The 14,464-nt window shown below is 40.3% G+C and overlaps 1 protein-coding gene and 1 long non-coding RNA gene across 2 annotated transcripts in view; both read left to right on the top strand.

The window, feature by feature from the left end:
• The window catches only part of ywhag1 (3-monooxygenase/tryptophan 5-monooxygenase activation protein, gamma polypeptide 1), a 30,359-nt gene extending 22,094 nt beyond the window's left edge, over positions 1-8,265 (top strand). Inside the window, exon 2 of the mRNA XM_055941527.1 lies at positions 5,758-8,265. Within this exon, the coding sequence (XP_055797502.1) occupies positions 5,758-6,414 (657 nt within the window). The 3' untranslated portion in view covers positions 6,415-8,265. The remainder of the gene's footprint in view (positions 1-5,757) is intronic.
• Positions 8,266-8,686: 421 nt separating this feature from the next.
• LOC129867990 (uncharacterized) lies at positions 8,687-11,713 on the top strand. Its single transcript, XR_008761708.1, has 2 exons — positions 8,687-9,775; positions 9,806-11,713. It is a non-coding gene; the product is annotated as an uncharacterized LOC129867990 (long non-coding RNA).
• The last annotated feature ends 2,751 nt before the right edge of the window (positions 11,714-14,464 follow it).

Raw genomic sequence — 14,464 nt, 5'->3', positions numbered from 1 at the left:
TGCCGGCCCGAGGAGACGCACTGGAGACCAGACGCGTTGAGCCGGCCTCATGACACCTGGCTCAATACCCAATCTAGCCCTACCAGTGCGGGGAGGTGGAATAACCCGCACTGGGCTATGCACTCGTACAGGAGACACCGTGCGCTCTACTGCGTAACACGGCGCCTGCCCGTACTCCCGCTCTCCACGGTAAGCCTGGGAAGTGGGCGCAGGTCTCCTACCTGCCCTTGGCCCACTATCTCCTAGCCCCCCCCCCCAAGAAATTTTTGGGAATTACTCACGGGCTTTTTTGGCTTCCGTGCCAGACGCGTTCCCTCATAGCTCCGGTTCCTCTCCCCGGTAGCCTCTGCTCTCCTCCGTGCCTCCAGCTCAGCTTTGGGACGGCGATTTTCTCCTGCCTTAGCCCAGGGACCTTCTCCATTCATTATTTGCTCCCATGTCCAGAAATCCTTTCTCTCCTGTCCCTTACTCCGTTTAGTTTCCCTTTGCCGCTTGGTCTTAGCGTGGTGGGTGATTCTGTAACGGGTGTTGCTCTCCTCATCCTCGGACGAGGTGAGGAGAGAAGGATCTTCTGACCAAAACGCAGCTTGCGGGAAATAAGCCATCTTTATTATAACAACGATAAAGATGGCAACACGAAACGAAACAAAACACTTTCAAAACTACAAAATAACAAAACGACGTTGACGAGACCTGAACATAAACTTACATAACTAAACATAAACTTACGTACAGGAAACAGACGACATCGAAACGAAACGAAACAAACAAACGCTACAGTCCCATGTGGTACGAACATAACATACGGACACAGGAGACAATCACCCACAAACAAACAGTGAGAATGCCCTACCTAAATATGACTCCTAATTAGAGGCAAACGCAAACCACCTGCCTCTAATCAAGAGCCATACCAGGTAAACCAAAACCAACATAGAAACAGATAACATAGAATGCCCACCCAACCTCACGTCCTGACCAACTAACACACAAAAACTAACATAAATAGGTCAGGAACGTGACACTATTTCAAATTGAATTACAGCATGTCTTAGACATATAGATGAAGAATGTATTCTCTAAAGCATTCTCTTGTCTGAATGTTATTCACCTAAATCTTCTTCCTATTAGTTATTAAGAGAGTTCAGGGAATCCAGATTCTGCGAGTTTAATAATGTATAGATCAAGCTTATGCCCCCTTTGATATAAGGGTTCACATTAAAAATAGAATCTAGATGGGAGGTAGGTGAGCGTGAAGTGACTCGAGGATGAAGATACAAAACTACGCAATTGCAGGTATCTAAAGAAATGGGATCTAGGAATATAGAATTGTTATACTAACTGTTCAAAAGAGGCAAAATCCATACCAATGTACAAGTCGTTCAGTGAGGAGATCCCTTTTCCAGACCAGATATGAAACGCCTGGTCTAATAATGATGGACAGAATGTATGGATCTTTAATAATGGGGCAGAAGTTGAAAATTCACTGAGATCAAACGATCACCTGAACTGTTTCCAGATTTTTAGATAATGTTTCACAATAAGGTTTTTAGTGTATTTGCAAACAGGCTCAGCTGATGCAAGATTTTAGAGAGTTCTGTCATCCAATATAGAACGATTCTTATATTAGCTGCCCAGTAATAATATTGAAAGTTCGGAAGTGCTAGATCACCCTGGGGAGAGAGATCTCTGCAATACATTCTTACATATCCAAGGGTTTTTCTTGTTCCAGATAAAAGCAGATATCAGTTTATCTATGGAGATTAAGAAATATTTTATCAGAAAGATAGAAATACATTGAAATAAGTATAAAAACTTAGGTAATACGTTCATTTTAACAGTTTTAATTCTTCCCCCAAAGAAAGAGAAAGTAAATCACAGCATTCAAGATCCTGTTTCAGATGGAGGGAAATTTCAAGGGAGGGAAATTGGCTTTATAGAGATCTTTGAAATTCCCAAATATTTCAATTTCTGTCTAGTCACTCTTGGAGGGCACATGACTAAAATAAGTTTGCATGGCAGAAGGATTAGACATCAATAGACTTTTTTGTAGATTAACCTTCAACCCGGATATTTTACCAACTGTCTTTAGTAGAACCTGGACCTCTGGAAGACCAGTTAAAGGGTCAAACATATATAATAGCATGTCATCTGCATAGAGTAAAACTTTATGCTCTAAGCTCCCCTCTTCGAATACGTTTGATAGTGGTGTGATTACCTTGTTGCTATGGCTAAAGGATCAATTACGATGACAAACAGCTGAGGGGATAGAGGACAACCCTGTCTTGTCCCACATTGAAGTTGGAAATAGGATGAAAGGTTATTATTTGTGCGCACTGCAGCCAAAGGGGAGGAGTAAAGGACTTTGATCCAGGACATAAAATTGGGACCGGATCCATACTGTTTGAGAGTATAAAATAGATAATCCCACTCCACCCGATCAAACGCCTTCTCAGCATTAAGTGATAACAACATCTCTGGAGTGTCAGATGAAGAGAGATAAAAGTATATTTTAAAGACGTCTGATGTTGAAAAAATAATGAAACCTGTTTGATCTGTAGAGATAATGGAGGGAAGGACTGACTCAAAATGGCAGGCAATCATCTTAGAAAGTATCTTTACAGAAATGGGCCTCTTATGAACCACACTCAAGTATTTTTTCTTCCTTTTCAGAATTAGTGAAATACATGCTTGTCTCATTGTTGAGGGTAAAGAGTTTGAGGAGAATGATTCCTCAAATGCGAGTTCATTTTTGACTGCTTGTAACTCCGACTTAATAAAATTAAAGTCCTCACTGAGCTCCTTGAGTATAGATGAAACGTCCGCTCCGAGTGCAGCAAGAATCTCAGCCTTCAAATCCCCTGTGTTCATTTTTTCGCCGAGCCGAGGGGAGGAGCCACCGATCCCCCTTGTCTAAGAACTCGAACTCCTTGTTTAGTGTTTTCTCTTCTGTCAGTGACTCCGCTGAACTTAAACTTTTGCAGGTAATGCGCCATTTACACATTAAAACAAAAATAAAAGTTGAACAAAGTAAAGCATGTCATTCAAAGGCTGTGTTTACTAGTTCTTCTTGGGTCAAAGTGCAAAGAAAGTATTGAGTAAATGCAATTTCAGCATGAGCTCGGAAAAACGTTACCTACTCCATGGCTTGCTCACTTGCCCCCCCCCCCCCCCAGTATTATATTCTAACTATAGAATTAGAATAATCATTCTATTTCCATGATTCCAACAGTTCACCCAAGTGTTTTGACCTAAATCGCAAGTCAAATCGCAATTGCAACATTTGGTCAAAAAATAAGAAAAACTAGATGATTACTTGGATGATGACTTTTAAATTCAGAAAGGATATTTGCACGAAAATAAAATCTTTGACACTTCTCAGTTTAATCAATGACATTCAAATCAGCATTGAAAAACCGTGCAGGTATAAGTTTGTTCCCATAAAGTAAAATTTAACACCCATATATGGCCAGCTGTGACATTGATTTATGCTGCAATAGATGTTGTTCAATTGGTCACAAACATTTTTGTCTTCTTCTAATGCCCTCTTAAGGGGAAAGTAATCTACAAGTAGCTGAATGTAATCAGATTACGTTAAAGAGTTTGGGTAATCCAAAAGTTACGTTACTGATTACAGTTTTGGACAGGTAACTAATAACTGTAACGGATTACATTTAGAAAGTAACCTACCCAACCCTGACAATCAGAATGGAAAAAGACCCATTGAAACCACTTAGAATGTATGTGTTTCCACCTTAGGATCACTCACTACTCATAAAGCACCCTAGGATCACTCACTACTCATAAAGCACCCTGGATCACTCACTACTCATAAAGCACCCTAGGATCACTCACTACTCATAAAGCACCCTAGGATCACTCACTACTCATAAAGCACCCTAGGATCACTCACTACTCATAAAGCACCCTGGGATCACTCACTACTCATAAAGCACCCTAGGATCACTCACTACTCATAAAGCACCCTAGGATCACTCACTACTCATAAAGCACCCTAGGATCACTCACTACTCATAAAGTAAATGTTGAGCTTTTATTATTCGAAAACATAAAATACCATCAAACACAGTCATAAATTAAAACAATTCAGTGATATGATATTTTGGCCATATCGCCAAGCTCTAATATCACCCATGGTTCGGTCATTGTTTTCCAAGTTACTAAGTGTTTACTTTGTCTGTCTTTTTGATAAGACATTTCAGTTCAAATGATATGTTGCTGTTGTTCTATTAGCACTGGAAAATGGCAATATACTGTATACCCTTAAAGGTTAGTGTGCTTTTAGGTTTGGCTGTAAACTGTCGTTAAACTCCTAAGCCAACGTCATCAAACAGCAAACTGTAGATTTTTTTTTCTCGGGACCCCTCAGGCAACAGGCCAAGAGCACTGCAAAGCGGCTTAAAGCAAGCAACCAATCAAGTGGGTTTAATTCTGTGCTTTTTAAAGATCACCAAAATCTCTCTAGTTTAGGATGTTTAGAATATATCTAGTTTTTTGTGTGTTTGTCACAGACAAACACATTCAGTAGGGCAACCATCAGACAAAGAGGGCTTGGTGTGAACTATAAAGTCACTGCCAGGGACCCCATGCCCTGGCAGTGGAATTTAGGCCCTGGAGAGGAATGAAGGCCCTGAAATAGAGGGTCTGTGTTCCAAATGGGACTCTAATCCCTATATAGTGCACTACTTTTGCCCAGAGCCCTATGGGTGACATTTGGGACACACTAGAGTAGCAGGCTTTATATCCAGAGCAGAGGGGTTAAGTATGTAAAGGTGGCTGTGATGTGTGCTACACTGCATGGTCTCCTCTCTGTGAGGGTATAAAGGAATAAAACCCTTTAGCCAGACAGACACAGGCCCGTGGAAACAAAACAAAACAAGCTTTCAGAGCAGGAGAAAGCCAATGAGCAGCCAGGGACATGATGTCAGCTTACTACAGACAGGCGTGGTCCAGCCCCGGCCTGAAGCTGTTGGATGCCATTGACAGTCAGTGACCACTGGTGTAGAAGATCATGGGAGTTATCCCACCTCTGACCTCTATCGTTGTGTGAATCATCATGAATGACTAACTGTGCATTCCAAAAGCCTCCTTAGTTTTCCTGGTTCAGTATAGAGTATGTTATCTTGATTTTTTCTAGCCAACCTAGCTGCTGTGCAACTCAATATTGCTTTGTTTATCGTGACGAGCTATGTAGGTTATATCAATATAAAATGTTGATTCAGCTAGTAAGGGAACACATGGCAAAATGTGGCACAGCCAATAAAAGTCATTTACAAGATAAAAATACTGTTTTAAGGTAAACTATATATTATAAATATTAAAATACTGTTTTAAGGTAAACTATATATTATAAATATTAAAATACTGTTTTAAGGTAAACTATATATTATAAATATTAAAATAATGTTCTTATGTAAACTGAATATTATAAATATTAAAATACTGTTTTAAGGTAAACTATATATTATAAATATAAAAATAATGTTCTTATGTAAACTGAATATTATAAATATGAAAATACTGTTTTAAGTTAAACGGTATATTATAAATATGAAAATACTGTTTTAAGTTAAACGGTATATTATAAATATTAAAATACTGTTTTAAGGTAAACTGGATATTATAAATATTAAAATACTGTTTTAATGTAAACTCTATATTATAAACATTAAAATACTGTTTTTAACTGCAACTCTGAACCATTCCTGTCCCTATTTTCCCCTCTGTGTCTCCTAGGTGACAGAGTTAAACGAGGCCTTATCCAATGAGGAGAGGAACCTGCTCTCTGTGGCCTATAAGAACGTGGTGGGGGCACGGCGCTCGTCCTGGCGCGTCATCTCCAGCATCGAGCAGAAGACCTCGGTGGACGGCTACGAGAAGAAGGTTGAGATGGTGCGTGGGTACCGCGAGAAGATTGAGAAGGAACTGGAGACCGTGTGCCAGGACGTGCTCAACCTCCTGGACAACTTCCTGATCAAGAACTGCAACGACACGCAGCACGAGAGCAAAGTGTTTTACCTGAAGATGAAGGGCGACTACTACCGCTACCTGGCTGAGGTGGCCACTGGCGAGAAGAGGGCCGGTGTGGTGGAGTCCTCTGAGAAGTCCTACAGCGAGGCCCATGAGATTAGCAAGGAGCACATGCAGCCCACCCACCCTATCCGTCTGGGTCTGGCTCTCAACTACTCCGTGTTTTACTACGAGATCCAGAATGCACCTGAGCAGGCCTGCCACCTGGCCAAGACCGCCTTCGATGACGCCATCGCTGAGCTAGACACCCTGAATGAGGACTCCTACAAAGACTCTACCCTCATCATGCAGCTGCTACGAGACAACTTGACACTGTGGACGAGCGACCAGCAAGACGACGAGGGTGGAGAGACCAATAACTAGAGAGCCCCTAAAAAGACCCCCGTGTCCTGTATCAGCCAATACACACAACACGCTCACGCACTCAAATGACAACAAACAAAAATAAAACAGTTCTTAGAAATGTTAAAATGTTGGCTGGTGGAACTTTGGTAGCCACAGATGATGATACGATCAGTTCTTTATTTTTCCCAACGAATGTAAAAAGTGAAGAAACTATTTAATTAAAAAGAGTAGGAGGGGAGATGAGTTTAGTTTCTAGTATAGTTTAAAAAAAAGATATAATAATAGATAAACCCCTTCCTTCTTGATTGCCTCTGCAACTTTTGTCAAAACACCACTTGAGAATGAAGAAGGTCTGCGGTCAGTGAGTCAGTCAGTCAGTCAGCCAGTCAGTCAGTCAGTCAGTCAGTCAGTCAGTCAGTCAGTCAGTCAGTCAGTCAGCCAGTGAGTCAGCCAGTCAGTCAGTCAGTCAGCCAGTGAGTCAGTCAGTCAGTCAGTCAGTCAGCCAGTCAGTCAGTCAGCCAGTCAGTCAGTGAGTCAGTCAGTCAGTCAGTCAGTCAGCCAGTCAGTCAGTCAGCCAGTCAGTCAGTGAGTCAGTCAGTCAGTGAGTCAGTCAGTCAGTCAGTCAGTCAGTCAGCCAGTCAGTCAGCCAGTGAGTAGAGTGTGGTTGTTGGGTTAGAGACGACACCCTCACACTGGCATGGAGACTGGCACGTTGTTATGTTGTTAGCTACATGAAGTGGAGCTGCTTATTTAACTTCTGTGGTAAGGGAGGAGGAACGTTCAAAATTGTAAGGGGAGATCGAAGCTTGTGCAAAAATAAAATTAATATATAGAATATTTAAAAAAAAAATACAAAAAACTTCATCACCTCGTAAAAAAATAAAGAATTGCAAATAGTTTCCGGAGAGAGTGAAAGAGGTATCGTACCTCTAGCTAGACACCTCAGACTTACCAACATTGAATCTAAAAAGTATGCCTCACCCTGTAATCGTAATTGTTGAGTGAAGCCAGGTATTCTCTGTGGTTATTGAACACACATAACCCAATGTTTTGTTCCCATGATGTCAGCAATTGGTTTGGACCCAGTCATCCAGACTAGAGTACTGTAACGAAAGCAGGAGTAGAGGAAACACAGAGACAGTACAGCCCTCTCATGCACTGATATGATATACAGACATAAACATCTTCAAGCACATGGCTACTATTATTATTACTATTATTATTACTATTATTATTACTCACCCCTTACCGAGGTTGTCATGGGTGCCATATTATTAGAATATCAAAATATGCTAATACAATGAAAATGAAAACGCTAAAACTACCAAAATAAATGATATCGTAGAGGAGATCATTTGATATTGTAAGGCAACAGAATATGCCCTAAATTAAGGTACATTTATGTTTACAACAATTACTTATTGTAGATCTCTGAAATGACACACAGTTGACTGGAACCACACGCTCACCGATACACCTTTTTTGGACAGAGCACTGGCCAATATATAAAAACATTTTGTTTTTGTGTTAACCTTTTTAATTGTCAAAAAAATGCACTTGCCTATCATATTGTTCCTCGAGTGTAAAACGATAACCACTCCAATATTCTCCATAATATAATATTGTGCATGCTGGTGATGTATTTACATACAGTAACTTGCCTGCATTGTCATTAACCTATACTGTAGACATGAAGTATTCATATGAACATGAAATGACTAGATTTCAATCTGATTTATTTTCTATTTATACTTTATATTGGATTGTTGAACATTTATTTTTAATCTTTGTTTTCTTTACTCCATTCGCTGGAAGTACACTATACCAAAAAACAGTGATTGTTAACATTAAATTAATCTGTAATGGACATTGCTATTGTGACATGCAATTCTTGTATTTGGTTTCTACTAAACAAAGGGGGAGGCATGAGGGGAGACGGGGGGGTATAAAAGAAACAAAACACCAGTGTTAGCTTGACCTTTGACATTACCATCTGGTGTTTGTGTCATAGTGACATATAGAGTACCTCAGTACCTTCAGGCTCTGATCAGGCCCTACACCCAAACAAGGGCACTGCGTTCATCCACCTCTGGCCTGCTCGCCTCCCTACCACTGAGGAAGTACAGTTCCCGCTCAGCCCAGTCAAAACTGTTCGCTGCTCTGGCCCCCCAATGGTGGAACAAACTCCCTCACGACGCCAGGACAGCGGAGTCAATCACCACCTTCCGGAGACACCTGAAACCCCACCTCTTCAAGGAATACCTAGGATAAAGCAATCCTTCTGCCCCCCCCCCCCCCCCCCCTTAAAAGATCTGATGCACTATTGTAAAGTGGCTGTTCCACCGGATGCCATAAGGTGAATGCACCAATTTGTAAGTCGCTCTGGATAAGAGCGTCTGCTAAATGACTTAAATGTTAAAATGTTAAATGTTAAATGTTAATGATCACATTGTAAAATAGTTGATGAATTTATCTTAATGACCTTTCTGTTAGTGCTTTTGAACGTCATTATGTCATTATTATTATTATTATTATTGTAGTCAGAGAGTCAAGATGAAACAGTGTTTTGTTTTTCTGAATGTAGGAATTCACTCACGGACCTGGTATCTTAATGTGAGTCATGTAGTGGTGACTCAACAGAAAAATAATAACAGTTATAAAATGACAACAAATAATACAACTGTAATTTAAATATTACAAAGCTCTTCGAAACACATTTCAGTACTGCTGTTGTTAGATTCATATCAACCATGTAGGTGTTTGTCCTTTGGCGATTAGTTTCTGATGATTTTGGCTTTGTTTTTTGTTTTTGATCATGTTTCTTCCTCATGATTATTCTGAAGGCGCTCCATAGATTGCCATGGCGATATAATGAACACTGTTTTAGAGGCAGATGTAGTACTGTGATGTTGTTCACTACAGTTAGCTAGGTAGGTAGATATATAGGCAGATAGATATAATTCTACATTGATTGTACACTAAATACAGTTGTACATTTGATATAGTATATTATAAGATGTATTTTAAGGCGTGTATAATGTCTGCTGTTAACACCTCTGTTGCGTCTGATGTCAGTGCAGTTGTACATTTGTTCATGAATGGCTAGATAAATAGGTAGGTAGCTAGATAAATAGGTAGTTAGGTAGATAAATAGGTAGGTAGGTAGGTAAGTAGGTAGGTAGGTAGGTAGGTAGGTAGGTAGCTAGCTAGAATTGTAAGTAGGTAGGTAGATATTGTAGGTAGGTAGTTAGATATAGTAGGTAGGAAGTTAGATATTGTAGGTAGGTAGGTAGGTAGATATCTTCTAGGTAGGTAGATAGATACATATTGTAGGTAAGTAGGTACTCTAGGGAGATATATATTGTAGGTAGGTAGGTAGGTACTCTAGGTAGATACATATTGTAGGTAGGTAGGTAGGTACTCTAGGTAGATAGATATTGTAGGTAGGTAGGTACTCTAGGTAGATAGATATTATAGATAGGTAGGTACTCTAGGTAGATATATATTGTAGATAGGTAGGTACTCTAGGTAGATAGATATTATAGATAGGTAGGTACTCTAGGTAGATAGATATTATAGATAGGTAGGTACTCTAGGTAGATAGATATTATAGATAGGTAGGTACTCTAGGTAGATAGATATTATAGATAGGTACTCTAGGTAGATAGATATTATAGATAGGTAGGTACTCTAGGTAGATAGATATTATAGATAGGTAGGTACTCTGGGTAGATAGATATTATAGATAGGTAGGTACTCTAGGTAGATAGATATTATATATAGGTAGGTACTCTAGGTAGATAGATATTGTAGATAGCTAGGTACTCTAGGTAGATAAATATTATAGATAGGTAGGTAGTCTAGGTAGATAGATATTATAGATAGGTAGGTACTCTAGGTAGATAGATATTATAGATAGGTAGGTACTCTAGGTAGATAGATATTGTAGATAGGTAGGTACTCTAGGTAGATAGATATTATAGATAGGTAGGTACTCTAGGTAGATAGATATTATAGATGGGTAGGTAGTCTAGGTAGATAGATATTATAGATAGGTAGGTACTCTAGGTAGATAGATATTGTAGATAGATATTATAGATATGTAGGTACTCTAGGTAGATAGATATTATAGATTGGTAGGTACTCTAGGGAGATATATATTGTAGGGAGGTAGGTAGGTACTCTAGGTAGATAGATATTGTAGATAGATATTGTAGGTAGATATTTACATTTACATTTAAGTCATTTAGCAGACGCTCTTATCCAGAGCGACTTACAAATGTACCTTTTTATATTTAACTAGGCAAGTCAGTTAAGAACAAATTCTTATTTTTCAATGACGGCCTAGGAACAGTGGGTTAACTGCCTGTTCAGGGGCAGAACGACAGATTTGTACCTTGTCAGCTCGGGGATTTTAACTTGCAACCTTTCGGTTACTAGTCCAACGCTCTAGCCACTAGGCTACCCTGCCGCCCCACCCCATGACTCACAGTAGGTATTGTAGGTAGATATATATTGTAGGTAGATATATATTGTAGGTAGATATATATTGTAGGTAGGTAGGTAGGTACTCTAGGTAGATAGATATTGTAGATAGATAGGTACTCTAGGTAGATAGATATTGTAGATATACAGTATATTGTAGGTAGATAGATATTTTTGTAGTTTGATGTTTACAAATTATAACGTCTACATTCTGGAATAGAAACAACAAGTCACTGAGATGCTTATCTCTCGTCTGCAGAAAACCTGCCGTGACTGAGTGTACTGTCAACCCCACACCAGTGGTTTAACTTCCCATCTGCTGATGACACATCCTGAAAGACACACAGCTGGTTTTCCTCAGCGTGACATCATCAAACTGCAACATACTCGGCTCGGCCTCGAAACACACTGATGACTTAACTTAAAGGTTGTCTGTCCTGCAACTGTACGACAGCGAAGTGAAATGTACTTATTTATTTGTATTTTTTTTGGGGGGGGGACCTATTTATATTTTGCAGATTAACTTGCTAGTGCAACCACTCTTTGGGTTCTCCACATACCACTACGTTTTCACAGGTAAACATAGATCAACCGATCAATCCCCGTAGAAAGAACTATGACAAGTACTGTGGCAGGTTTGCCATCAAAATTGATGAACCAGCAAACAGTTAAAAATCTTATTTCCAAAAGTATGACTCTTCTATACCTAAAAGTTCTGATCACACCTGACCTGGCTGAAGGTTAGGATACCCCGATGACTGGAAACCCAATGTATTCTCCTCCAACAAATACAACGCTGGTTTGTATCAATAAACTGTTGCTTCATTGAAAATGCATCTGAATACACAATTATTTCAGCTCAAGATTGATGGGAATACACACAGACCTATAGGAGCCAGGCTTCACCTCACCTTGTCGCCCAAGTCATACACTATTATCAACATCACACACAGTAAAGTATAGGAAGAAGTATAGGCTGGGGTCTAGGAATGAGTATATGAAGGAGTATAGGACGTTTAGGCTGGAGTATAGGGCGGAGTATAGGAAGGAGTAGAGGAAGGATGGTGCAAGCCCTGAATGCTGATTGGCTGGCAGCTGTGGTATATCAGACCGTATAGCACAAGTATGACAAAATTTATTTTTACTGCTTGAATTACGTTGGTAACCTGTTTATAATATCAATAAGGGGGGGGGGGGTATATGGCCAATATACCACAGCTAAGGGCTGTATGTATCTAGACAATCCGCGTTGCATCGTGCTTAGGAACAGCCCTTAGCCATGGTATATTGGCCATATACCACACACCCCCGGAGTGCCTTTTTGCTTAAGTATAGGCTGGAGTTGCTAGTTAGGTGAAATTAGATCTAAGATTTCCTCTGGATGACAGAAAGAGAAGAGCACCTTCATGCTGGATCAGGGCCTGTCCCCTATTCACCCCCACCCTTACCCCTATCCAAAGTCAAAAGCCCTATCTATCTGCCTGAGTAGAATGGAGTCAGTAAGGTATCTGTAAGCAGATTGTGTTCATTACCTAGAGTAGGTATTGATTTTGGTATCAGGGTTGGTTCCTCTACAGTCGATCGAAGGCAGGGGAAGTAGATAAATCCTTGATGAAGCACTAGAGGATTCCCAGGACAGCAGGGCTATGCAGCTGACTGGTGGACAGACATGTCTGCTTCAGAGAACAGGAGGGCTGCATATAACCCATCACATAGGCTGTCAGCAAATAACCAAGGCAGTAAATGACCAAGGCAGTAAATAACCAGGGCAGTAAATGACCAAGGCAGTAAATGAACAAGGCAGTAAATGACCAAGGCAGTAAATGACCAAGGCAGTAAATGACCAAGGCAGTAAATAACCAGGGCAGTAAATGACCAAGGCAGTAAATGAACAAGGCAGTAAATGACCAAGGCAGTAAATGACCAAGGCAGTAAATGACCAAGGCAGTAAATGAACAAGGCAGTAAATAACCAGGGCAGTAAATAACTAAGGCAGTAAATGACCAAGGCAGTAAATGACCAAGGCAGTAAATGACCAAGGCAGTAAATGACCAAGGCAGTAAATGAACAAGGCAGTAAATAACCAGGGCAGTAAATAACTAAGGCAGTAAATGAACAAGGCAGTAAATAACCAAGGAAGTAAATGACCAGTGCAGTAAATAACCAAGGCAGTAAATGAACAAGGCAGTAAATGACCAAGGCAGTAAATGACCAAGGCAGTAAATGAACAAGGCAGTAAATAACCAGTGCAGTAAATAACCAAGGCAGTAAATGAACAAGGCAGTAAATGATTAAGGCAATAAATTACTAAGTCAGTATATGACTAAGGCAGTAAATTACTAAGGCAGTAAATGATTAAGGCAGTAAATTACTAAGTCAGTAAAGGACTAAGGCATTTAATATTTTCCAGATAAAACTACATAACCACATTTTTCCCCTTGACTAACAATGTATCAGGTGTATATTACTCTAAATATCCATCATCTCCTCATATGATGAGAATTAAATTCACAGTCAACCATTTAAAAAGACTAGACCTACTAATGTGACAAAGACTACAACATGAAATGACAAATTCATCCTGACTTGACTCGGCAATGTACAGAGCCATTTATTTTCTCAAAGAAGTACTTTCAGAAGATGAATTATCATGCCCTGTTCTCCTGTTTAAAGCTTTAGCCATTGGTGGACGGGCTGTTCTCCTGTTTAAAGCTTTAGCCAATGGTGGCCGGTCTAGAGCACCAGCACTCACCAATCTAGTTTCTGTTGCTAGGACTATAGTTGGCATCCCACCCCTCTCAGCAGCAGCCTTCCTCGTTGTAGGGCTACTATACCAGACATCCCGTCTTCCTCCTCGTTGTAGGGCTGCTGTACCAGACATCCCGTCTTCCTCCTCGTTGTAGGGCTGCTGTACCAGACATCCCGTCTTCCTCCTCGTTGTAGGGCTACTATACCAGACATCACGTCTTCCTCCTCGTTGTAGGGCTACTATACCAGACATCCCGTCTTCCTCCTCGTTGTAGGGCTACTATACCAGACATCCCGTCTTCCTCCTCGTTGTAGGGCTACTATAACAGACATCCTGTCTTCCTCCTCGTTGTAGGGCTACTATAACAGACATCCTGTCTTCCTCCTCGTTGTAGGGCTACTATACCAGACATCCCGTCTTCCTCCTCGTTGTAGGGCTGCTGTACCAGACATCCCGTCTTCCTCCTCGTTGTAGGGCTGCTGTACCAGACATCCCGTCTCCCTGGAGATAACGGCTGGTATGTTGCTGTCTCTTCGCGTCTGGCTGTCGCAGGAGCTGAAAGGGTTTTCTGTTGAAACACAAATATACAGTTGAAAGAAATAATCTATTGGCCTAATTCCATGCTTTGAAATTCACCAAGTATAATATAAATGTTGTATTAATTTGTGAAAGTACAGAGTAAGTCAAAAACAGTTTGATTTACCCTTTAATAAACGTACAGTAATCTGAATGGACTGTAGATGATCATCACATAACAAACTGCTCATCCTCATGCCCATCCTCCACAGCCACTATCTCAACACGATTTGATGTTCATTAATGACATAACTTCAG

Source organism: Salvelinus fontinalis, chromosome 13 (assembly GCF_029448725.1).
Source record: "Salvelinus fontinalis isolate EN_2023a chromosome 13, ASM2944872v1, whole genome shotgun sequence".
Taxonomy (NCBI): Eukaryota; Metazoa; Chordata; class Actinopteri; order Salmoniformes; family Salmonidae; genus Salvelinus; species Salvelinus fontinalis.
Note: the sequence above shows the minus strand (reverse complement) of the source record. Positions and strands in the feature narration are given on the sequence as shown.